Below are 24568 nucleotides of genomic sequence, written 5' to 3' on the forward strand. Positions count from 1 at the left end.
GATTTCTCAAAAGAGACCTGACAGGCAAGAAGGGGCTGGAAAGATATATTGCAAGTCACAAAAAGCAAGGACCTACATCCAAGACTGCTCTATCCAGCAAAGCTTTCATTTAGAATGGAAGGGCAGATAAAGAACTTCTCAGATAAGGTCAAGTTCAAGTAGTTCATCATTACCAAGCCCCTGTTTTATGAAATGTTAAAGGGACTTATCTAAGAAAAAGATGATAAAAAACATCTACAGTAAAATGACAGCAAACTCACAGTTATTAACAACTACACCTAAAACAAAAGCAAAAACAAACTAAGCAAACATCTAAAACAAGAACAGGATCACAGAAATGGAGATATCATGGAGGGTTAGCAACAGGGGAGTGGGAGGAGGAGAGAGGGGGAAAAGGTACAAAGAATAAGTAGCATAGATGGTAGGTAGAAAATATACAGGGGGAGGGCAAGAATAGTATGGGAAATGTAGAAGCTAAAGAACTTATAAGTATGACACATGGACATGAACTAAAGTGGGGGAATGTGAGTGGGAGAGGGTGTGCAGAGTGGAGGGGAGTGAAGGGGGAAAATGGGACAATAGTAATAGCATAATCAATAAAATACATTTTAAAAAATCAGCAAAGGACTTGAATAAACACTTCTTCAAAGAAAATACATGAATGGCCAATAAAAGCATGACAAGATGTTTTATATCATTAGTCATTCATGAAATGCAAATTAAAACCATAATGAGACACCACTGCACACCGGTTAGAATAGCTGAACCTAAAAAGACTGACTATATGAAGGAGGTGGAGGACTGGAACCATCGTATACTCTGGTAGGAGGGTAAAATGGCACTACCATTTTGGAGAACAGTTTGGTAGTTTCTTAAAATAATAAGCATAATTTTTCATATGAGTCAGCCATTCCATTCCTAGGTATTTACCCAGAGAAATGAAAGTATACTCCATAAAAAGATTTGTACACAAATCTTCATAACAGCTTTATCTGTAATAGCCAGAAACTAGAAAAGTCCAAATGTCTATTAATAGGTAAAATAATAAATTATTGTGTACCCATAAAATGAAGCATTACTCAGCAGTAAAAAGGAATAGACTCTTTATACAAGTGTCCATGAATCTCAAATAATTATGCTAAACAAAATCCAGATCAAATATACCTCAATAGAGCACTTAAAGAAATTTGCTGAATATAGCTACAATGGTGTTTAGAAAGAAACTTATAGCTTTTGTGCTAAACTGGAAAACAAGAAATATTTAAAATACAGGACTTAAGTTTCCAATTTAAGAAGCTAGAAAAAGATCACAGTAAAACCAAACTACGTAAAAGGAAGGAAAAAATAAGCGAAATAAAACAAAACAATAGAGAAAATTAACAAGGTTGCCAGAGTTGGTTCTCCAGAAATACTGCTATTTAGATTGATGAAGAAAAGGAGAATGTGGTTCCCAACACCAGCAGTGAAAGAATGTATTACTACATGTAACATTACTTACAGACATTTAAAAGACAACACGACCCTATTACGAACAATTTTATGCCAATAAATTTGGCAAATTAAAAGGACACATTCCTTGAAAAACAACTTAAAATGGACATAAACTGAAACAGAAAGTATGCATAGCCCTATATTTTTTTAAAAAATTAAATCTGTTATCAAATCTGCTCACAGAGAAAACTCCAAGTTCAAATGATTTCAACAGTGAATTCTAGTAAATATTAAATACACAGAGACTCATACATGAAATCAGAATATCAATTTATTAATTTCAAGGAAAAATGAAATTATTATTAGAAGTAGTTTGATACTAAATACTGCCTATCTAGAATGATGCCATATTGGATAAGCAACTGGACTCAAGGTTTTAAGCCCCTTCCAGTCCGAACAGTCAAATTCTAAGAGCCTACAGTGTAGATGGTGGAGACATTTCCTACCACTGTGGCATCAGGCTATTCAGATAGGACCATGCTGCAGACTTTTTTTGCCTTTCCCCTCTGACTTTCAGAATAACTTTAAAAACCGTATCTCAGCTCAGGGATTGAAACTGCTGGCTGTCCAGACTGTCCCTTCAGATTTAGCAGGTCTGCAAAAATTAGACTTGGCAGTCTTTGCTCTAACATACCACGACATTAATACTCTGGAATTTACTCCAGATGTATGATGTAGCTTGCTAAACATGATCCAATTTTAACTCCTGGTATGCTCTTTTTGAAAAAGGAGAAAATAGATTTTCAAAGCAAAGTAGATATTTAAGCTTAAAAAAAAAAACCTCTCATGAAAGAATCCGCAGACTTTTTAAAAACAAGCCAAGGACTGGATGTGTGCTGGACAGTTTATCTGAGAAAGCTGTTCTCTGGAGATTAGGCCAGAGTGTTTGAAGTGGCAGCAGAAACGGTTCAGTATTGCTCATGAAAGGTCTTATTTTTCATTTAACAGGATTCTTCTGGAAAAGCCTCAGGCAATGCAGCTTAAAAGAGACACTTTAAATCCAGGTGTGTGGACCCTAGATCTGGGGAGATGGTTGATGTATGAAGCTATGGCCTTAACAATAAATCTGAACTTTGGTAATCTTTGATAATAAAATAATTCCTGTCTTAGAGAAGCAATCTGATCTGAAGTTTAATGGCAACAGAAAAACGTTATTGCCTGGCTTACAAAAAACAAAAAATAAGCCTTGATTTTTTTTTATTACAAAAGGAATACATGTTCACTAATGGAAATTTAGAAAATACAAAAGAGCAAAACAAAACAAATAAAAATCACAATCCAATTACATTAGCAATAACTACTATTAACATTTGGAATCATACCATTCTGTTACAGTTTCATGTTGCAGGTTGAGAATGTTCATTTCATGGTATCAATAATCCTCAATGACACTATTTTTCACTGCTATATAGGAGCCCATTTGTTGTATCGATATATTATAATTAATCAAATCAACTATTGTGAGGCTATTGAAACATTTAGGTTGTTTTCAATTTTTTATTATTAAAAATGCTGTCATAAACATCCTTGTATATAACATTTGGCAGACATTCTTCATGTACTATTTCCATTGCACAGATTCTTAGAGATCTCTGCTTCTAAAGGCATAGACATTTAAAAATACATACCATTAATTTTTCTCCTGATAAATAAGATGGATCTACAAAGCTTTTTCCTATAATTCTGAAATCTAAAATGCTCAAAACCAGAAGGTTTTCTTTTTAAACACTTTTGTTACCAAAAGTCATCTACCTGACAGCAACACCTGACCCGAACTGAAGTGAGGCTCTTTATGGTCTTTGTTTATCCAACGTAAGCATTTGATTATGAGATGCTACACTGGACCCCACTGCGAATGTTACATAACACACAATATATGCCCCACATTACCTTCTTTTAGCACTTCAAAGATGCCATTTTATTGACCTCTGGCTTCCCCCATTTTATTAAAATGAGAAGTCATCTATCATTACTATTATTGTCTATTTTTGGCTGCTTTAAAGATTTCCTCTTTATCTTTGGTTTTAGCAGTTTGACCATGATATATCTGAGTATGATTTTCTTTGTATGTGTTCTGTCAGTGATTTGCTGAGCTTTTTGGACATATGGGTTGATTTTTTTTCACCAAATGTGGGAAAATTCCAGCCATTATTAGGTCACTCCATTGCCACTTCTCTCTTCTCACTTCTGGAGCTCCAATAACATACACACTAGAATTGGTCTTGTGTCAGTCAGGATTATTTCTATTGAACTCTCTTCAAATTTACTGATAACAGTTGAATCAGTGTTAAAAATGCTGTTAATATCTAACAAATTTTTCATTTTATGTTTTTAGTTCAGGAATTAACACTTTGTTTTATTTTATAGTTTCCATTTATCTGCTAAGATTTCCCCATGTGTTCATTCATTCATTCTGCTGATCTTTTCCTCTAAATCTGGTGGGGGGTGGAAATGGGAGGGAGGTGGGGAGCACTGGGCGGGGGGGCAGGGCAGGGAATATAAAACAGAAAACTGTACCTGAATAAGAATTAAATTAAAAAAATTTAAAAAAGAAATCCTTTAGCATATTTCTAATTTCTACTTTAAAGTACCTGACTGCCAATTCCAACATGTAGCTCATCCACAGATCTGCTTCTATTGATGCTTTTTCTTTTGATTTTGAGTTTTATTTTCCTCCTTCTTACTATTGATCCTGTGATAGTGTGAGCTTTGGTTTTGTTAGACAGAATTTTTCTTGATTTTGCCTTTAGTCTTTGGGCAGCCCTTAGTCCTAAATCACAGTCCTTCTGCAGTTTCAGTGTAAAATGTGAGGTGTTTTACCAGTTCCCCTATTTGGCCAGACTTGCACTCAAAACAACACTACGCAGCTGCTGAAACAAAATCTCTGCTCAGTTCCTGAGTTCTTCTGATACTACCTCTTGCCTGCTTTCTTGGGGCATTACTATGTATGTTCAATTTTGAAACCTATAAAAAGATTTGGAGCTCCCTCTTCCCTGGCATCCTGCTTCCTGAGATTTCCCCCTCAATCTGCAGCTGCTTTGGTACTGAACTCTGACCGTTGTTTCTTCATCTCAGTTAGAACGCTCCTTTCTGTTTAAGCTCTTTCCCCCCAGTAGTACTCCAAGGCAAACTGAGAAGTGCCCTAAGGGAAAAGCTGGTTAAATGTTGAGCCTCTCTATGGGGCTCAACATTTGCTTGCCGTCTTAAGGGTTTGTGTACTCTAAATGTTTTTTTAAAAATGTCTTTTATCTAGACCAGCAGCCCCTAACCCTTTTTGGCACCATGGACTGGTTTCATGGAAGACAAGGGTGGAAGGGGAGTACTCAGTACTCAAGACAGGACTCAGAGGTTGGGGACCACTGGCCTAGAGCTTATCACTGTTATTAATGAAAAGGCTGCCCAGTACAGGCTACCCAGTCATTACTGAAATTCAAACTCTGTATTACATTTCTTCAAGGTTTTTTGTATTATTCTTGCTCCTATTTCTTTTAGAATTCCAATTACATACATATTTTGCTACCAGAAGATGTTTCACAGTTCACTGATGCTTTATTCATTTCTTTTCAGTCTTTTTTCTCTCTGTGTTTGATTATGGATAATTTCTATTGCCATATAGTCAAGTTCACTAATCATTTCTTCTCCAATGTCCATTGTACTGTTAATCCCATCTAGTGTGTTCTTTACCTCAAACACTGTAGTTTTAATATCTACTTTTTGATGTTCTACTGGGTCTTTATAACTTCTGTATCTATACTTAACATGTTAAATCTTTCCTCCAGCTTCTAGAACATATGGAGTACAATGATAATAACTTTTAAAAAAACAGGGAATACTTTGCAATTTTATTTTATTTTTTAAGATGTATTTATTTTTAGAGAGGGGGAAGGGAAGGAGCAAGGGAGAGAAACATCAGTGTATGGCTGCCTCTAGCACAACCCCAACTGAGGAGCTGGCCCGCAACCCAGGCATGTGCCCTGACTAGAAATGAACCGGCAACCCTTGGTTCACAAACTGGCATTCAATCCACTGAGCCACACCAGCCAGGGTATATAACTATTTTAATGTTCTTCTCAACTTATTTTATCATCTATGCTATTTCTTAGTCTGTTTCAACCAACTGATTTTTTAAAAAGACTATTTTTAGAGCAGTTTTAGGAAGTATAGAGATATTATATCTATCCTCTGCTGCCACGTATGTGCAGCTCCCCTCATTATCAGTACCTCCCTCCCAAGTGGTACATTTGTTACAACGGATGACATATTACACTGATGCATCATTATACCCACAGCCCACAGTTTCCATTAGAGTTCACTCTTGGCATTCCAGTCCACGGTTCTGGACAAATGTATAATGACATATATCCACCATCACAGCATCATACGGAGTATTTGTACTGCACTAAAAATCCTCTGTGTTTCATGTATTCATCCTTCTCTTCCTCCCCCACCCTCGGCCCCACAACCACTAATCATTTTACTGGCTCCATACTTTTGCCTTTTCCAGAATGTCATACAGTTGATTTTTCTCTCCTTTTTATGACTTGCATTTTCCTGCTTTCTTGTATGCCTTATAACTTTTCATCAAATGTCAGACATAGTGATTTTTACTTTGTTGGATCAAATATATTTCTAATCCTTAACACATTCTGGAACTTTGTTCTGGGATGTGGTCAAAATACTTGGAAATGTGATCTTTTCAGATTTTGCTTTTAAGCTTTGGTAGGTGGGATGAGAATAGCAGTTAGTCTAGGGTTAACTTTTGCCCTAATACTGAGGTCAAGACCTTACTTAGTACTCTCAGTGCTGCCCTGTGAATTTTGAAGCTTTCCAGGGTGGTATTTTTCCTCACTCTATGTGAATTTGGGGCACTGCTACTGTTGATGTTTTGGGGTGCTTCTTTTTCTGTCCCTAAACAGTTTCCTCACATGCGTGAGTGGGTTAACATGCAACTTTATACTCAAAGTGGCCTTCAGCACGCCTCTGGAGCATTCTCTTTGTGTGGCTCTCTCCCGTCATATTGTCCTGTGAACTCCAGCCACCTTGCCTTCCCTGGATTCCCAGCTCCGTCTCCTCTACTCAGGGAGCCTGCTAAGTTCTGCCTCAGTTCCCCCTCCTTGAACCATGGTCTTGCAGGAGTAATTTGGGGTTACTTCCAGGTTTACATAATTTGTTTCTTGTTTCTCAGGAGTCACTCTCCTTCACTGTTTGAGGTCCAACATCTTAAGAACCATTGTTTTATATAATCTGTCCATTCTTCCCCACCAAGAAACTGCAAATGCATCCTCTTAGAAATTGAAGCCTCTGTAATACTATTTAAAAATAAATAAATAAAATTCTGAGTTCTAAAACATATCTGGCCGAAGGATTTATATAAGGGATGGTGAACTTTACAAATATATGTTCCCATTAGTAGTGCATTAAAGTGTCCGTACCCTCATATCCTTATCAATATAAATGCATATGTATTCTTAATGTATGATAGTTTAATAGTATTTTTTAAAACTTGCCAGTTATTTAATAAGCAAAAAATGTCATCATATTGCTGTTTTAACCCATACACCTTTGATTACAGGTAAAGTTAAATATTTTTAAAAATTTAATTGGATGATGGTCTTTTTTAAAATGCCCTTTGACCATATTTCTATCAAAGCTTCTGTTCTACATGAAGACCGACTGGAAACACTTTCTGGGTAACTACTGTCATCCTACACAAGCCTTGTCTGGATCCCAGGGAAGTGCACACATTACAGAAGGGTAAGAATCTGATTGTTACATTGCTCTGGCAAAGAGGGGAAGACTTGCCTGGTAATAGAGATGTTGCTATCTACCCATTTTCCACAATTACAATGCATCATATCAATCTCTTGTTTTCAACTCTTCCTATTTTCATTTGAAGTAAACAAATTAAACTCTGCCAGAGTCTCATAGGCTATTCAGCACCTGGCCCTGCCCGCCTCTTCACCTTTATTCCTTGCCATGTTCCCCTTTAATCACTGTGTTCTCTCTGCTGATTTTTTTTCAGTTCCTTGAACAGGTTACTCACTTCCCTCTTCAATTCCTTTGTGCTTATAGTTCTTCCCAAGGCTACTACCTTCTTTCAGATCTTAGCTTAAACATCAACTGTGCAGAGAGATATTCCTTACCACCTAGTCCAAAGTAAGTTTTTCCTCATGTTATTCTTCCCATAACATTCTCTTCTTTCCCTTCATGGCATGTATATACCTATTACAATTTGAAATTATGATTGTTTGTTTATTAGTGTCTAGCTTTCTTACTAGATGGCAAGCTATACAATGGTGGGAACTATATATTTTTTTGTTCACCAATGTATACTTAGTAACAAGAACAGTGTTTAGCCCGAAGTAAGTATACGTTAAATATTGGCTGAAGTAATGAATCACTTAATACTAAAGTATAATAAGATTACTGGAAAATGGACAAAAGACTTCTCAAAAACTTTCATTTACGTTAGAATCATTCATCATCTCCCTGTACTTCTCAGATATATTAATCTTCATTTATTCTGTAAGTTTAATTTAGAAGATATTCTTTTGAGAAATGTTGCTATCACCAAAAACTGAAATCTCATTTTTTAACATTAATTTCAATCTAACATATTTATAACAGGGAGCTAATATTCTTTTAAAATGGACAAATGAGAACAAGGCATTAATACTAGTGTTCCTATTTCATTAAACAGCATATAAAACAAATCTCAAATTTATAGTGGGAATCCAAAATAAATAAGCAATATACAATGGATAATAGAAACTTATGACCAGTGAGTATAAATAAATGTCATTTACTTAACTGTTTTCTGGAAGTGTAAATACTTTCTTCTAACATTTTAAATATATTTACCACAAAAAAACCCATTTTCTTAGACAACTCTAAAAACAAAGAAAGAAAGAAAAACCACTCTAAGTACCAGGGAAAAATATCAGCTTATTTCATTTCATTACCTCTTTTGTGATCAGTGAGGGATGAGCAGGCCTGTGTGTTTATTTCCACTTTCCACCTCCTCAGATATGCACCTCTCATGGAAAAAAACAGAAAACTCTGGTACCTGATTAACATACTTGGCTCTCTCTCTACTCATAAGGGATAATTTATCCAAGAAAAGATATCAAGCAATTTGTTATACAAAAACTTTCTAATGAGTCTCTAATGCTCTTGTTTCTTGAGGTTTACAAGGAATAACAACTTGGATGTTTCTGGTACATAATAATACGGTAGTTTATTATCAACTCTCAAGAACTCTAAGCTTTGTTGATACTATAATAACATTAAAACTAAAATCTAGTAAATCTTCAAGGTGTCTTTGAATTTATATCAAGTTGCCTGCTGACTAAGAATTATTATTTTTAAATTGAATAGCAAGTTAATTTCTTTTAATGTTAATCAGTACCAATGAAGATGGTTTTTGCTACCATCTTCATTACTTTATAAATTCAATAAAGCCATAATTGAAGATTAAATTACAGTATATTATATTATTGAAATAACATCTGTTGAGAAAACAGAATGATAGGTTTGTCAGTTGAAATGAGTTACTCCAATGTATTTCATCTGTGGGTAACATGTTGAGAAAGCAAAACAGAAAAGCATGGAGACTTGCAAGGTCTATTCTATAGACCTACATTTCAGGTTGAGGTGCTCTAAACCTGAGCGGGGGAGAGGAGGTAAGCAAAGAATGAAAAGAATCATTTTTTTCCTGTTCATAAAGAAGAAAAAAATGCTTATTCCAGAGGAAAGCAGGCTTTCTGGGGGAATAACTCCCATCACATCTGTGCAAACCTGTTGGAAGGCACCTAATATGTCAGGGTTATTGGTTATGCATATTTACCAGCTGTGAAAACCAGAAGTGAGAAAAGAATCAGCAAGAAGAAAGATTTTATCCAACAAAACCCCAGTTTTGAGGTTAGCTGTTGCATCCTGCTGAGTTAGAACCAGAAACTAAAAAAGTATAAGTCAATTACTGTAAGTCCTGGAAAAGGATAATCATAAATCTTGGAATAGGATAAAACAAAAAGCTACCTGATAGAAGGATCACATTACAAAGGCAGTGAGAAGCATTAATGCACTCAGTATCTTCTAGGGGCAGACAGCAATAGGTGAAAGCTGACTGGTAGTCTCAGCTTGGTTTTAGAGTCACTGGGGCCCTCACCTCTGTCCCCCCACCCATATAAGGGCTAGGAACTTAACCAGGGCTTATGGTCAATAGATTTTCAAAGGAAGTTAAGAGAGCAAAGTACTTTTGTGAAATAAAGTTTAATAAGAGTATCACTTTCATTTTATTTAACATTTTAAATTAAAAATATGAATGGCTCACACAATTGTAAGAAATTTTAATTAATTAGCACAACCAATATGGTATGGATGGATTTTAAAAATCAGCTTTATCATATTTCAATACAGCCAGAATGCTAAAAATAGAACAGGCTGGAGGCAGGAAAACTGGGGATGAAGATGGTCCTAGAAACTTCAATTCAAATATTGGCCATGCCTCTCTGAGCTACATAGAGTTCCTTCCACTATAATACAGGGACCATATCACCCTTGAAAGTTGTTGTGAAAATTAGCATAAACACCTCTCAAGCATATATGTGATAAATTTCACTTCCTCTTTCCTTCTTGTGTTACCAACGTACTACATCTTTTTATAAAAAAAAAAACAAGTGAGACAGACAGAGGAAAATGTAAGAAATCCAAAATAGTTCTCATTCTTGTTGCTTCATTATTAGAAAGCATCAAACATGAGATTTTTCAAGAGGATCTGATCAACATTCTTACTGGAGTTTCCTAAAGAATGCAAAGGTTGACTCATCTCTCCAGCCCTGAACAATGGGAGGGCCTCTGAGATAAAGCTGCCTTTGACATGTACAAACAATTTCAGAATAATTTCCCTTTTCTAGATTATTTGAGGGAAGGCAGCAGAAAAGACAATGAAATACATTATTGTCTCTCTTCACTTTATGAGTGTGGGGATATGGGAACAGGGCAACCAATGTAGTATAAATGACTTCAAAATCTAACATCAATTCATGAAACAATTCTGAGCAAAATATGGAATAGAAAAGAACTTCCGTCTATACATAATATGAAGCTTACACACAAAAAACCTTACAGTTAACATTATACTCAGTGATAAAAAATTAAATACTTTCCCCAGAAGATTAGTAATAAGACAAGAATGTCTAGTCTAACCATTCCTATTCAACATTGTACTGGAAGCCAATGCAATAACGAAAGAAAAAGCAATAAAAGGCATAAGATTGGTAAAGAAGAAATAAAAGTCATTATTTGCAGATGATATGACTGTCTGTTTAGAAAATAGCAATGAATCTATAAAAAGTAATAGATTAATAAGTAAGGCACTGGTTACTAGATCCAAGGTAACATGAAAATACACTGTATCTTTACAATCTAGCAGTGAACAATTAGAAATTGAAATATAAAACAGTAAAATATACACTAGCATCAAAGTTATCAAATACTTAAAAATAAATCTTACAAGACATATATAAATTTATATGCCAAAGCTACAAAATACTGATGAAATAAATCAGAGAGCTAAATAAATTGGGAGATATGTTAATGAATTGGAAGACTCAATATTATTAAGATGTCAACTTTCCATAAACTGATTTAGATATTCAACACAATCTCAATAAAATCCCAGCATGATTTTTTCTAGAAATTGACAAATTGATTTTAAAATTACATGGAAAAGCAGAGGAAGTAGAATAGTCAAATGTCAGAAAGAAGAACAAAGTTAGGGGATTCACGTTACCTGATATCCAGATTTTAGGTTAATGAAGCTACACTATCAAAGAAAGAATAGACATATAGAGCAATGAAATAGAATAGAAAGTCTAGAAGGCAACCCACACATACACAGTCAATTGATTTTCTGACAAAGGTAAAAGGGCAATTCAATGTATATCCACATGCAAATGAATGGGCTTCAATCCTTATCTCACACCCTATTAAAAATAAGCTCCAAATGGATCAGTGGTTGCCAGGGGTTGAAGGCTTGGGGAGAGGTTGACTATAAAGAAATATAGGGGACTTCTGAGGGGCAGTAACCATACTGCTCTAAATCTTGATTGTAGTGCTAGCTGTCAAAACTAGCAAAAAGGGAATTTGACCCTATAAATTATGTATTAAAACATATAATTACATATATAACATGCAATTGTATTTTTCTAAAAACAAAAAAAGTATATTTTAACCTCTCAGGACTATCTAGGAAAAAATCTAAACAGTAATATGTAGGCCACAATATGTATGTAATCACAAGTTGTTTATGCATAGACTATAACTGGGAGAGGAAAAAAACTGCAGCGCCATAAAATGTAATGCCTTAAGTATCTGTATAAATAAAGGTTCCCCATCTGTATTTGGTTTCAACTTGGAAAGATGATGGAAACACAAGACCTGTCTTTCTTTCTCTAAATGCAAAGAAGAAAGCATTTTAGATGTATAGTTAACAAAATTTTCAATCTGGAAGCCACATTAAACACCCCTACCTTCATGTCCTGCAGACATTCCTCAGTTCAACAGTGACTTCTCTCGTTTGGTGTCTGTGCCCATCTTAAACACACCTCAAGTGTGTGCTCTTTGTCCACCCGATTTCTGCCGTTCTAGAACAAGTTACCCCTTCTCTCCTCTAAATTACTTCATTATTCTTGGTTACCCTATTTCATTCTTGCTTCCCTTTCAATTCTGCAGGTTTTTTAAAAATACTGCTTTGAAAACAAACTTACTGTGATCAGATCATATCACTCCTTCATAACCTTTCAATGTTTTCCCTATTTCTTTAATAAACAAAAACAATTAATGTGCTCCCTGTTCATCTCACCAGCAGTACTTCATACTACTGTCTTTCACCCCCTAGATTCAATCGCTCTCCATGTCTAGTTCCACGTTCTTTTCCACTTCACAGTAGAGAAGCTATGTTTGTTCCCTCTGCCTGTAACACTCCTTCCCCTGCCTACCCTTACACTTCAACTTCTCTAGTTTACTTCTTTTTTTTCTTCAGGGGCAGCTAGCACGGCATTTTTGAGGAAGCCTTCTGTGATCTCCCATGTCTACATCAGATCTATCGGTTACCTGCTCTTACAGTATATTCATCTGCAAGTACTTGTGATAAAATTTTTTTAAAATTTGGTTTTGTCCCCGGTTCCTGTCACATAGTTCCTAAAACTCTTGAGATCTATGTAATAAGAGTGCCTTTTGTATGCCAATGAGGTTATGGGTGTCTGGGGACCCCGACATACCTTCAGAAGGCAGCTGGTCACCAAAAAGACCAGGCCATAAAAATTCCACCCTGACCCATCCTCCCCACGCCCCCGACCTTTGGAGAGGGGAGAGGGCTAGAGATTGAGTTGATCACCAATGGCCAATGATTTAATCAATTACAACTACATAATTATATAAGTAGCTGGATAATAATAAAACTTCCATAACCCCCCCTAAATGAGGTTCAGAGAGCTTCTGGGCTGGTGATCACACTGATGTACTAAGAAGGCAGTGTGTTGGGGGAGGGTATAGAAGTGCCCTCCCACCCCACACCTCACTCTACCCATTTGTCCCCTCTCGCTATTTCGGCGTTGTGTCCTTTATAATAAACAGGTAAATGTAGAGTGTTTCTCTAGGTGCTATGAGTCATTCTAGTGAACTACTGAATCTGGGCAAGAGATGGGGTGTCACAGAATCCCCGAATTGGCCCAGTCAGACCTGAATGTGGGTAACCTGGACACCTGCTCTGGGCCTGGAGTCTGAAGTGAAGGCAGTGTAACAGCAATGAACTCTTACACCCGGGGAGTCGGACGCCAACTTCTGGTACGTAGCAACAGAACTGAATTGACAGAATTAGTGTCAGAAAGAACTTGAGAATACTTACTCAACGCCTGTTTTTAATTTCATTCATCATTCATTCATTCATTCATTCATTGTCTACTACTGTACGCCCAACACCCAGCACAGTGCCCGACACACTGCTCCATATCAAATGGGTGGGTAAAGAAATGAGCGCCTGCCACTGGAGTAGAGAAATTCCGAACTGTTGCCTCAGAGAAACCAGGTAAGGGGGTTTTCCTGGATCTGCCTCTGATGCAACACTGCAAGCTGATAAAACAAAGACCAAAAAACATTCCAACTCTTCACTATGTGATATGAAGGAAGAGTACAGGACAGGGCAGCACACAGGGAAGAGCAGGAAACAGCACACGTGACAGCACTTCTCACTTTGAAGAGGAAGTAAATTGAGAACGGCACAGTGATGAAGTTGTAGCCCTGGTAACCACCCCTCCTCCACACTGGACCCCTCCTGTTGTCCAGTCCTGGTCTTCCAAAAGCTATTAAGCAGTAGAGTTCAAGCTCTGCTCTACTGCCTGCTTAAGAAGAAGAAGAAGAAAAGAAAGCATATAAAATGAATAAAACTATATCTAGTCTACTCATCAGACTCCAAGGGCAATGAAAATTCCGCATACAAACACTGCTGCATCAAGTTCTTTGAAGTTACCCAGCTGAGAAAACATGCTCCGAGCACCTGTGCATGTCCCTTGTCCACAAGCCCTCCTTAAAAGTGGTAACTGCATGCTCTGGCCCCTAGCTACTCATTAGTACCACAGCATTTGGACTTGTTGACCTCTTTGTCAAGGGATCTTAAGCAAGCTGATGTGTGCACATCTCTCTGTTCAAGATCTCAAGCTCTGTGAAGGGCAGAAATGGCTTCTGTCGTTCCCAAATCTGTTTTTCAGTGCTGGACACAGAGGAGAACCTCTCCTCCTCTAAGTAGGACTGAATATTCATTGCACAAGATACCCATCAAGCAAACTATTGAACCCTATAGGACCCCAAAAAAGTGAGGCCAGGCCTACAAGACATTTGTAAGAAAAGACCATCACCATTTTGCCATGAAAATAAGTCTTACCTGGGATGGAGTTATCCTTCCCTTTTTGATTTCGGAGGAATTTTCACTTAGTTTTCCTACTTTGTTACTTGAGCTGCACTTGTAGCATGTCCATCTTGTCTGCCCCTCGATTTCTGTGGTGCATTCTTTGTTTTGCAGACAGAATGAGTGATACAAATGGCCACAGCTGCAAAATGAAGGCAATCAATTGGCATTCTTCATTATCATAAAACCCATAAACATAAGCTACGTTGGCATGTGTTTATAAGTGATAAAGGTTTCTGATATGTGGAAATGCATCAATGGTTGTGTAGGTTAAGAACAAGAAAGGGAATGAACTTGTTGCTGAAAGTCAGACTCACATATTTGTATATTTAAGCTGTTAGTAAGAACAGAATCACAGTTCTCTGACTACAAACCACCTGGGGGATGAGTTAAACTTCTGTTCATTTTTCAAACTATACTTTTAGACAGTTTGAAAGGAAGTCAATGGGGAAAATCATAATTATATAAGTAGCTGGATAATAACACAAGTGGTCTGCCTCATCAAATTCAAGACAAAAGCTGTGATTTGGTTAAGCAGTAACAAAAACGACAGTGCTACAGAAAATTCTCACCCTGTTCCTGTAAGAAATCCCCTATTGATGACATCAAGTTAACAAACTGAGCCTCCTCTCACGAGTGTGGAATATAACTGTCATCTTGTCTGACTCCCCTCATCTCTGCACACTGCCATGCTGGACCACCTTGGAAGTCAAACCTTCTCTCTTCTGCAGTTTTTAGAGTCTCTCTCTTTCTATATATAACCTTTCCCTTCTATGGTCTTTCTCCTCTATATTCTTCTTCTTTACAGCTACCCTTGCTCCTTAGTGATTTGTTCCAGTTTCATAGTTTTAAAATACCACCTACATGCCAGTGAATGTGCAATTTGTATCTTCAGCCCAGACTTCTCTCCTAAACCCCACCCGTCTCCTCAAGAACTCTCCTTAGGATATTCACGGACTTACACTTAACATGTCCAAAATTCTTGATTTTCACCCACTCCACCCCCATTGCATGCTCTCATCTAATCTTCCATATCTCAATAAACGGCAACTACATTCTTCTAGTTTCCCAGGCCAAACACTTTGGAGTCATCCTTGACTATACTCTTTCTCTCACACCTCACATCCAATCAAGAAACAAATCTTGTTCACCCCACCTTCAGAACAGGTCCAGAACCCCACCGTGTTTTACTTCATCATTACTACCTTGGGCTGTCCCTCACTTGGATTAATGTAATAGCCTAACTGATCATTCTCCTTCTACCCTTGTCTTTCTATAGTCCATTCTCAACACACGAAGTAATCCTTAAGACATGGGTCAAATAGCATCAATCCTATTTTCAAAATCTTCCAATGTGTTCTCATCTCAGAGCAAAAGTTTAATTCTTTTTTCTTTTATCCTCACCTGAGAACATTTTTTCATTGCTTTCAGAGAGAGAGAGAAAGGGAAGGAGGGACAGAAGAAGGAAGGGAGGAAGGGAGGGAAAGAGGGAGGGAGGAAAGGAAGGAGAGAGATAAGGAGAGGGAGAAACATCCATTGTTTTGTCTTCTGTACATGCACCCAGACTGGGGATTGAACACACAACCTAGGTATGTGTCCTGACTGGAAATCGAACCCGTATCCTCTTGGTATATGGGATGATGTTCCAATCAACTGAGCCAGGGCTGAGGTTTCATTCTTTATGATCACACAGTTCCTACATGATTTTCCCTCTCCCTCTGAAGACAGCTCTTATCACTATTCCTCTCCTTCACTCTGCTCAGGCAGCACTCACCTGCTCATCCACTCCTCCTCCAATAAGCCCAGGTCGCGCCTGCCTCCTGCCTTCTGCATTTGCTGGCCCTCCGCCTGAGGCGTTCTCCCTGAGACTGACCACCCCTTCCTTCCTTTAGGGCTCTGATCAAATGTCACTTAAACAGAGAGATGTTCCCTAATTACTCTTTATAAACTGGTAGCTCCAAACATTCTCTTTCCTTTATACTATGTTTTATTTAGTTCACGATAATTATTAATTATATATTTATTAACAATGTTTAAATTTCTCTTCACAAGTCACCTTAACAGTGAGGCCTTCCATGACTACTCTATATAAAATACCTTTCTCCCTGTAAATACTCTATGTCTCCCTAAACATGTTTTATTTTTTCCCATAGTAGTTACTGTCTGGTGTTTTACTTGTCTGCTCTTGCCACTGGAACGTGAACTCCATGAGAGCAGGTCCTTTGTTTCATTAATTCTGCACCCTATCTCCTCAAGCAGCTCCTGGCGTACAGTAGGTGCTCAATAAATATCTGTTGAATAAATGGGTTCTTTGTGTGATGAGAACTACCTCCCTGCCCTACCACCAAATCTACCCCTCTTCCCTGACTGTAACAACAGCAGCTAACACACATAGCGTTAGCTTACTGTATGGCACCATGATACAAATGCCTTACATGAATTATCTCATTTAATCTTCACAAAACCCTAGGAAGCAGTATCATTATCATCCCAGTTTACAGATGAGAAAACTAAGATGTAAAGAGATTCAGTTACTTGTCAAAGTCTCACAGCTGGTAAGTAAAAAAGTTACGATTTGAACTCAAGAAGTTTAGTTACAGGGTTTATCTTATATTGACTCTATCCATGTATTCTAGGTGGGCTGTCTTTGCTCTTGAGATCAAACCTTCCACTTTAATACTAGGTTTCTTCTCTCTTTGCACTGTGGCTTTAAATATCATTTATATGCGCCCTGGCTAGTGTGGCTCAGGGGATTGAGTGCCGGCCTGCAAATAAAAGGATTGCCAGTTCAATTCCCAGTCAGTGCACATGCCTGGGTTGCTGGCCAGGTCCCAGTAAGGGGTGTGTGAAAGGCAATCACACACTGATGTTTCTCTCCTTCTCTTTCTCCTTCCCTTCCCTCTCTCTAAAGATAAATCAATAAAATTGTAAAATATGTCATTTATATGCTATCAGTTTCTAAATTTATATTTCCAGGACGTCTCTAGGCTTCTGACCAGAAAAACTGTCTACCTGACATCCCTGCTTGGATGTCTACTAACCGTCTCAAACCTAACATCTCCAAGACAGAACTCTTGATTTCTCGAGCTCCTCACACCTGCTCTTCTTCATCTTAGACAACGGTACCTTATTTACCCAGTTGTTCAGGCAACTCACACACTACATCTTATACACCAGCAAGTTAGCTCTACCTGTAAAATATATTCTGACCCTTCACATCTACCTCTCTCATTCTGCTCAAAGAATCACCTCCTTAGAGAAGTTTTTCCTTATTATGTTGTGTTAAAATAGCATTCTCACCCTGAGCACTTCATCACTTCATCCTCCCGTCCTCTTATCTGTGCTTTATTTTTCCTCATAGCTCTTATTATTCTGTATTTATTTACAGCCTGACCACCCTAACACCCATTCCTCTTGACTCCCATGCAGAATGTAAGGTCTATAGGAGTTTTGTCTGTTGCTAAAGTGATCGACTGAGGCTGCATATCACATGTATTTCTACCTGGTAAAACCATACATGTATATCCCCACACCCCATACACGTAAAATTTCCTTCTCTCTCTTACCTAAAGACAATAATTTCATCAGCCATTTCTTGGCGTCTCTTGTACTGCTGCAAACATATAGAACAGTAATCCTGCTTGGGATTCAGTCCTCTGGCGACTGAAGCTCTCAGGTTACACAGTGACCAATGGAGATCTTGGTTTAGAAGGCTAGTAGTTGTTTCTAGCAAGGTCTAGGAAAGACCAAAACAAGAAACGGTTTATAAAATTAAAGAGACAGAGGGAATGAACAGGAAATAACAGTTGTCTAGTTTTCAACCACAAAGGACTGAAATTAAAATACACTATGAAGGCTTAAAATTAAACAGTCATCAAAAAACTTCAAATTAAGTGGTTAACTTTAATGTTCAGAGTTAATGACCAGTACAGACATTAAAGTTCTCAAAGTAATTATTAAAAGGCCATTACTGGTTTCTACTGAGAAATGTATGCTTAGCCATTCTGTGGCTTAATTCAATACTGATGACTTTCAAATGATTAGATAAACCCAAATCTATTTATTTATTACATATATAAAGTAAGTTCTCTCTGAATGGCTTGAAGTGTTATAACAAATAAGGAAAATATCACTGATTTTTAAAAACAGAAACTGCACCAATGGCAATATTTCACATAACCTTTCCCTGGAAAAGCTAATGGCTGTTACTCGGTTTTCACCTCCCTTGGGCAGAGAGATTACATTTTCCTGATCAGCATTTACAGGTCATTTGAATATGCTCAAGACTGTGACATCTGCCATTAAGTCACATAAAGACATTTCACAGCTATCACATTAAGTTGCTTTTAAAGCTCTAAGTGCTTATACAGTATTGTGTTCACACTATAACTAATTCTCAACATTCATACATACCATATCATTTAGATGTACAGTGAGCTCTTCTCTGTCAACCCCAAAGGGGAAAATAAACTGACCACCCCCCCCTGCTACATAGCCTAGCCCCTTAACTTTATTTGTAGTGCAGAACTTTTAGTTCTAATAATGGTCTGTTAGAATTGTACATAATTCTTTCTAATCAACCCCATCTTTTCCTCATCTTCCAAAGTTCCGAAGTTCCCCCAAATTTTCTGCCTTGCGCTCAGCTTTCCTTCTGCTGACGCGCAGTCTGTGCTTGCCAGGGTACTGGCTTCATGGTGCTGTGTTGAGCAAAACTGCTGTTTTTACAACACCCTAAGAAAAGCTCTGCCACCCAAATGTTTCTTTTTCTTCTCTCTGATTATTAAAAAAGCAGGCATTGTATCTATCATGCCCAAATGCCTCCAAGAGGCAACCGACTGATGTTTCTCTCCCTTTCTTTCTCCCAGCCTTTCCCTCTCTCTAATATCAATGAGCATGCCCTTGGGAGGGGATAAAGGAAGGTTTTTTAAAAAATAGCTTACTTGTTCATAGTTAAAGGTGTCCAACATTCCCAGAATAAGTCCCTGGATTTCTCCAAGTTTTCCTTTTCCATAAACTGGATCCTAAAAAGTTGTAAAAATTATAATTCTGTTTTTAGTATTTTAAAATTACTTTCAAATATAAGTTATCTGAAAAGGCCAACTGCTCTTAAGTATTTTTCTACAGTCACAAGATACTCTTCATTAACCTTCCATTGGAAATGTACATCAGTTTCCCTGTGGCCATCACAAACATTTTGGAAAAAATAAATAAAATTTAAATGGTCCAAGCCCTTTGCTTAACAGTCTTCTTTGCAAGTCTAATTAAATTTCACTCTGTTTTGTTTCTGCAAGAAGCTTCCTCTCCCTCTTTAAGCTTTTATTTATCTGCTACATCAAAACCAATGTACTCGCAAATACTCAGACTCTATCATAACAACTCCTTCTGAGACCCACATTTGACCACCTCTTAGCCTAAACCAACTAAATTGCTTCAGTTTAGGAGACAAGACTTCAATTTAGGAGATCAGTTTATGGATCAATTTTTCAAAGCTTTTTTTCAATAAAGTCACTACTAACAAACAACAGGTACCCAGACATCCAATCTTCCCTCTACTGCTTTTCATACAAGATTTGCCAAGTGACTTGCTTGTTATATACAATTTGGAAAATACTAAAGCATGCAAAAATAAAGCAAAAAATAAAATCCAGCTACCCAGAGATAAACACATTTGATAGTTTGATGTATATTCTTTCGGTTTTGTTTCTGGGGAACAACAGAAAGGGAGAGAAAAGGGAATATATTTCTTGGTGTACAAAGTTGAGTATTTCACATAATACTTTTATTAATTAATTTTTTTCTCAACAGTATATTGTGAACAGTTTCCCATATCATCAAATATTCATAATAGCCACAGAGTATGCATTGTGTATCATTACTGTGTGTTCTTCCACCATTCTCTGTTGTGGGACATCCATTTCCCTCCCCACCTCCCAGCCCCACCCCAAATCCTTCACACTATTCTCAGATGCTAGTGGCTGCAAATTTTGGTCTGAATTGCCTTCTTTAGAGATTTCTAGAAAGGGAATTTCTGACTCAAAGAGCATTTTTGTGGATACTTACATATACTTCCTAATTGCTCCTCCTAAAAGTTGTATTATGCAATTTTTATCTCCATCAGCATATTTGTGTGCTCATTTTTCTGCATTTTTGGCTAGGCTGGGAATTATAATAACTTTTTTTGCTAATAAATAAGTATATCAAGTCTATTACTTCACTCTGAGGTTATGTATGACATCAATGACCCTTCCATGCTAAACAGGAGAATCCAACTAAACAGTAATGATACAAGTAGCTGCTATTTAGTGAGTGGACAGCAAATGCAAGTACAGTGCTAAATTCTTGCTACACACGACATCACTAAATCCCCTCCAGAACATTTATAAATGAAGATATTCTTAACCTCAGAGAGGTTAAGTAAAATTCTCTAAGATATGAAACTATTAAACAGATAAGCTGGGATTTAAATCGAGGTACTTCAGAAACCATGGATTTAATTAATACATAATACTGCTCTCCCAAGGACTGACACACGAACTAATAAAGTAGTGTCTGCTGGATAACATGGGTAACTGATATGGATAACTAAACGACAAACCAACATTTGCAGGAAGGTATAGGTAACATTCTGGTTATTTCTTAGGGAGTAGAAGCTCTTCAAATCTTGGTGCAACAAGAGTAACTGTGAGTTCAGATGTTAAGAAAGAAAAAAAAGTAGTTAAGCAGGAAAACTTAGAAGGAAGGCTCAGAAATGTGAGAAGAAACTTTGTCTTCCTGCTCTTGCACAATACAGTCTTAGGATTTGCTGCTTTTTCTCTTCTAGGCTCTGATGATGGCTCTTGGAAGACTGGGTGGTTGTGGTTTCTACCTAAGGTTGGTTTTCAGCATTTTACATTGTTCTAGAGCGGCACAAGATGGTCTACCTTAGGTCCTGGTCTCTGACGCCAATGGAGATCAAAGGTAGAGAATAACTATACATTCATGTACTAATGAACAAGTTTATGAGTTTGGACTTGAACAGGTCACTTCAGTTTAGTGGGGAGATGTTCTGTCTCACAGCTAGAGATTGTATCACTAAGCTAAAGACACCTGTCAAACGTGCAGGTCATTTGCAAAAAGCAAGACTATAGATATTTCAGACTAACTCTTCACTAGAAAAACAATTCAGGCCATACACCCACCAGACAAATTTTTCTTTTGATTTTCTTTGCATAAAAAGAAAATACACGTTAAAGCTTCTGAATTTATATGCAATTGCACTTTTGGTCAAGCTCTTAATAAATGCACTTATTCCTCAAAGTATCAATAAACAGTTTAATACCTTCTTATAAAAAACCATTATAATATCTACTATAATATGCATATCCAATGCACTAATATAGCTCTCACACAGAGAATAAAGAGGTCTTTAAAAGGTTAAATTCTAGTAAAAAAGAAGAAATCTTTTATATGTCATGTCTATATTTATATCAGTACATTTCACTTTAATATGCATAATTTAAAGGCAAAATCATGAAAATTACCTCATGCTGAGACAACATATAAATTATAGAATGCAAAAGAGAGCTCAAAGCTTAGTGCACAGCAAGCAAACAACCCACTAGCTTTTCAAGTTATTTTCCAAAGATGTCAGCTAGATTCTTCAGCAATAAATAACTACTGAGATTTTTCTTTAACTTTTTTTATAAACTATAAAAGAAGAACAGACTTGGGTACTTTACATAAACTAGTCTTGTTTAAAAAACACATTAGAAATACATGTGATGACTACTTTTGCCCTTATTGTTTTTTGGTACCCATCGTATCATATATGCAGTTTGTTTTACAATTAAAATTTTTACTAATCAAGCACTACTTAAAATACGAATGTCCTCAGCAGGTTAGCACATAAATCCATCTGTTCACTTGAACCCCCTCAGTAAGACAGCCACAAAGAGCTTGTCAGAGACAGGGATCACTTTTGCCAGAGTGAAGATCAATAAAAGCAAGCAGTGCAGACAATGTATACAACATAAATACAGTCCCTTACAAACACTCACTAACTTATCATCCAATTTTCATGAAAGAAATCTGTACAATTCAGGTGCCAGGCATCAGTCTGAATCAACACTTAGAGGTCAAGTAGATCTCTGAGGACCTCTTATCACATGAACATCTCTTCTGAAAAAAAAAATACTATCAATATCTGAGCAACTGTGCATCTAAATAACTGTTACTCCTATTTCTCCCTGGGCCACCTAATAAAGTCAGGTAGGTGGGTTTGGGAAACACTAGGGTTGGTGTTAAGGAAAAGAGAAAAGATCTAATATTTGGAGTCAGAAAACCTGGGGTAATATTCCAGCTGTGTATGCTCAGTGAGTAAACTAAGGCACTTTCCTCTTAAGAAACAGAAGGATGCTGCTACTTCCCCCAGCTTAATGGACACAGAGAACAAAGGAAATAAAGTACATTTATAAACTGCTGAGAACTATCAAGGACACTAGGTGACCGAGCCACTAATATTTATCGACTATATACTGTATTTTGCCACATATAATGTGCACCCACAGTTCTGGCCCAAACTTTCAGGAAAAAAATCTTTCATTTTAATTTTTAATTCAATTTTTACTTATTTATATTGAAACACTTTTTGTTGGATTATGAAACAATTTTAGCATTTATTTCTGAACATATTATGGTACAAAAATTTTATATAACAAATAATTACAAAACACAAGAACAGATACAAGGTATTTCAGGTACTACCCATGTATAATGTGCATCCTTATTTTCCCTCAAACACTTGGTTAAAAAAGTATGCATTATACATGGCAAAATGTGGTCTGTTCTAGGCACTGTGCTGGAACAGGAAATATTCTAGTGGAGCAGTTTTAAAGTAGTTTAAATTCTGGAACTGGTAAGAAAAATGACAAGGGGAAAGATTAAAAAAAAACACTCAGGTACATAAAACTTCCTAGTTGAAACATTTGGCAACTTAAATGAAATGGGTTGCCAGTTATTTAAAAGACACAGTCTACGAAAACTTATACAAAAAGAAATGAATTAAAAAAAAGAACTAGATAATCTGAATAGATCTATATCTCTGAACAGAACTGCATGGATAAATAATAGCTTCCTGAAACAGAAGACTCCAGACCCAGATGGTTTTGCTGGTTTATTCTACCAAATATTTAAAGAAGAAATTGTATAAACACTCTACAATCTGTTCCAAAAATAGAAGCAGAGGAAACACTTCCTTGCTCATTCTATGAAGCCAGCATTACCCTAATACCAAAACCAGACAAAACGATCTCAATTGAAATGTCAGCAAGTTACTATATGGAAAGATGAAAGACCCCAAATAGTCAACATAACATTGAAGAATGACAAATCAGAGGACACTACCTGACTTCAAAATGTACTATGAAGGTACAGTAATAATGACTGTGGTGCTGGTGAAGAGCAGACAAATAGGTCAGTGCAGAAGAGCACGGCTCCCAGAAACAGACCCCCTCAAATAGTCAACTGAGCAAAGGCAACTCAACGGAGAAAGGAATAGTGTGTTTTCAATGAATGGTGTTGGAATAACAGGACATCCAAATGCAGAAAGTGACTCTAGACACTGGCACTACACTTTTCATAAAAATTAACTCAAAATGAATCATAGACATAAAATGTAAAATGCAAAAACTTCTAGAAAATAACGTGGGAAGAAAGTCTAGGTGACCTTGGGTTTAGTGGTGAGTTTTTAGATACAACACCAAATGCAAAATCCATGAAAGAAAAAATGGGAAAAGTTGGATTGCACTAAAATTTAAAAACTTCTGCTTTGTGAAAGACATGGTTGAGAGAATGAAGACACACTGGGAGAAAGTATTTCCAAACACATATCTGATGAAGGACTTGCATGATGAACATACAAACAACTCTTAAAATTCAACAACAAACAACAGAATAGCCCAACTAAAAAGTGGTCAAAGAACTAGACAGACATCTTCCCAATGGAGATACACAGATGGCAAATGAGCACATGAAAAGATGCTCAATGTCATTATTCATTCGGGCACCGCAAATTAAAACAATGCAACTTCAAACCTATTACGATGATTCAAATCTGAAACACTGGGTGTATTGTTT

The 24568-nt window shown here is 36.9% G+C and overlaps 1 protein-coding gene across 3 annotated transcripts in view; it reads right to left on the reverse strand.

Moving 5' to 3' along the window:
- The window catches only part of VPS8 (VPS8 subunit of CORVET complex), a 253317-nt gene that overhangs the window by 56490 nt on the left and 172259 nt on the right, over positions 1-24568 (reverse strand). For all 3 annotated transcript variants that reach the window (XM_037027629.1, XM_037027628.1, XM_037027630.1), the window contains 3 exons: positions 19396-19476; positions 18022-18191; positions 14432-14597 (listed from right to left, as the gene is read on the reverse strand). In XM_037027629.1, coding sequence (XP_036883524.1) covers positions 14432-14597; positions 18022-18191; positions 19396-19476 — 417 coding nt within the window. The remainder of the gene's footprint in view (positions 1-14431; positions 14598-18021; positions 18192-19395; positions 19477-24568) is intronic.

This window comes from Sturnira hondurensis, unplaced genomic scaffold (genome assembly GCF_014824575.4).
Source record: "Sturnira hondurensis isolate 20B ecotype Veracruz unplaced genomic scaffold, ASM1482457v3 Scaffold0019216, whole genome shotgun sequence".
Taxonomy (NCBI): domain Eukaryota; kingdom Metazoa; phylum Chordata; class Mammalia; order Chiroptera; family Phyllostomidae; genus Sturnira; species Sturnira hondurensis.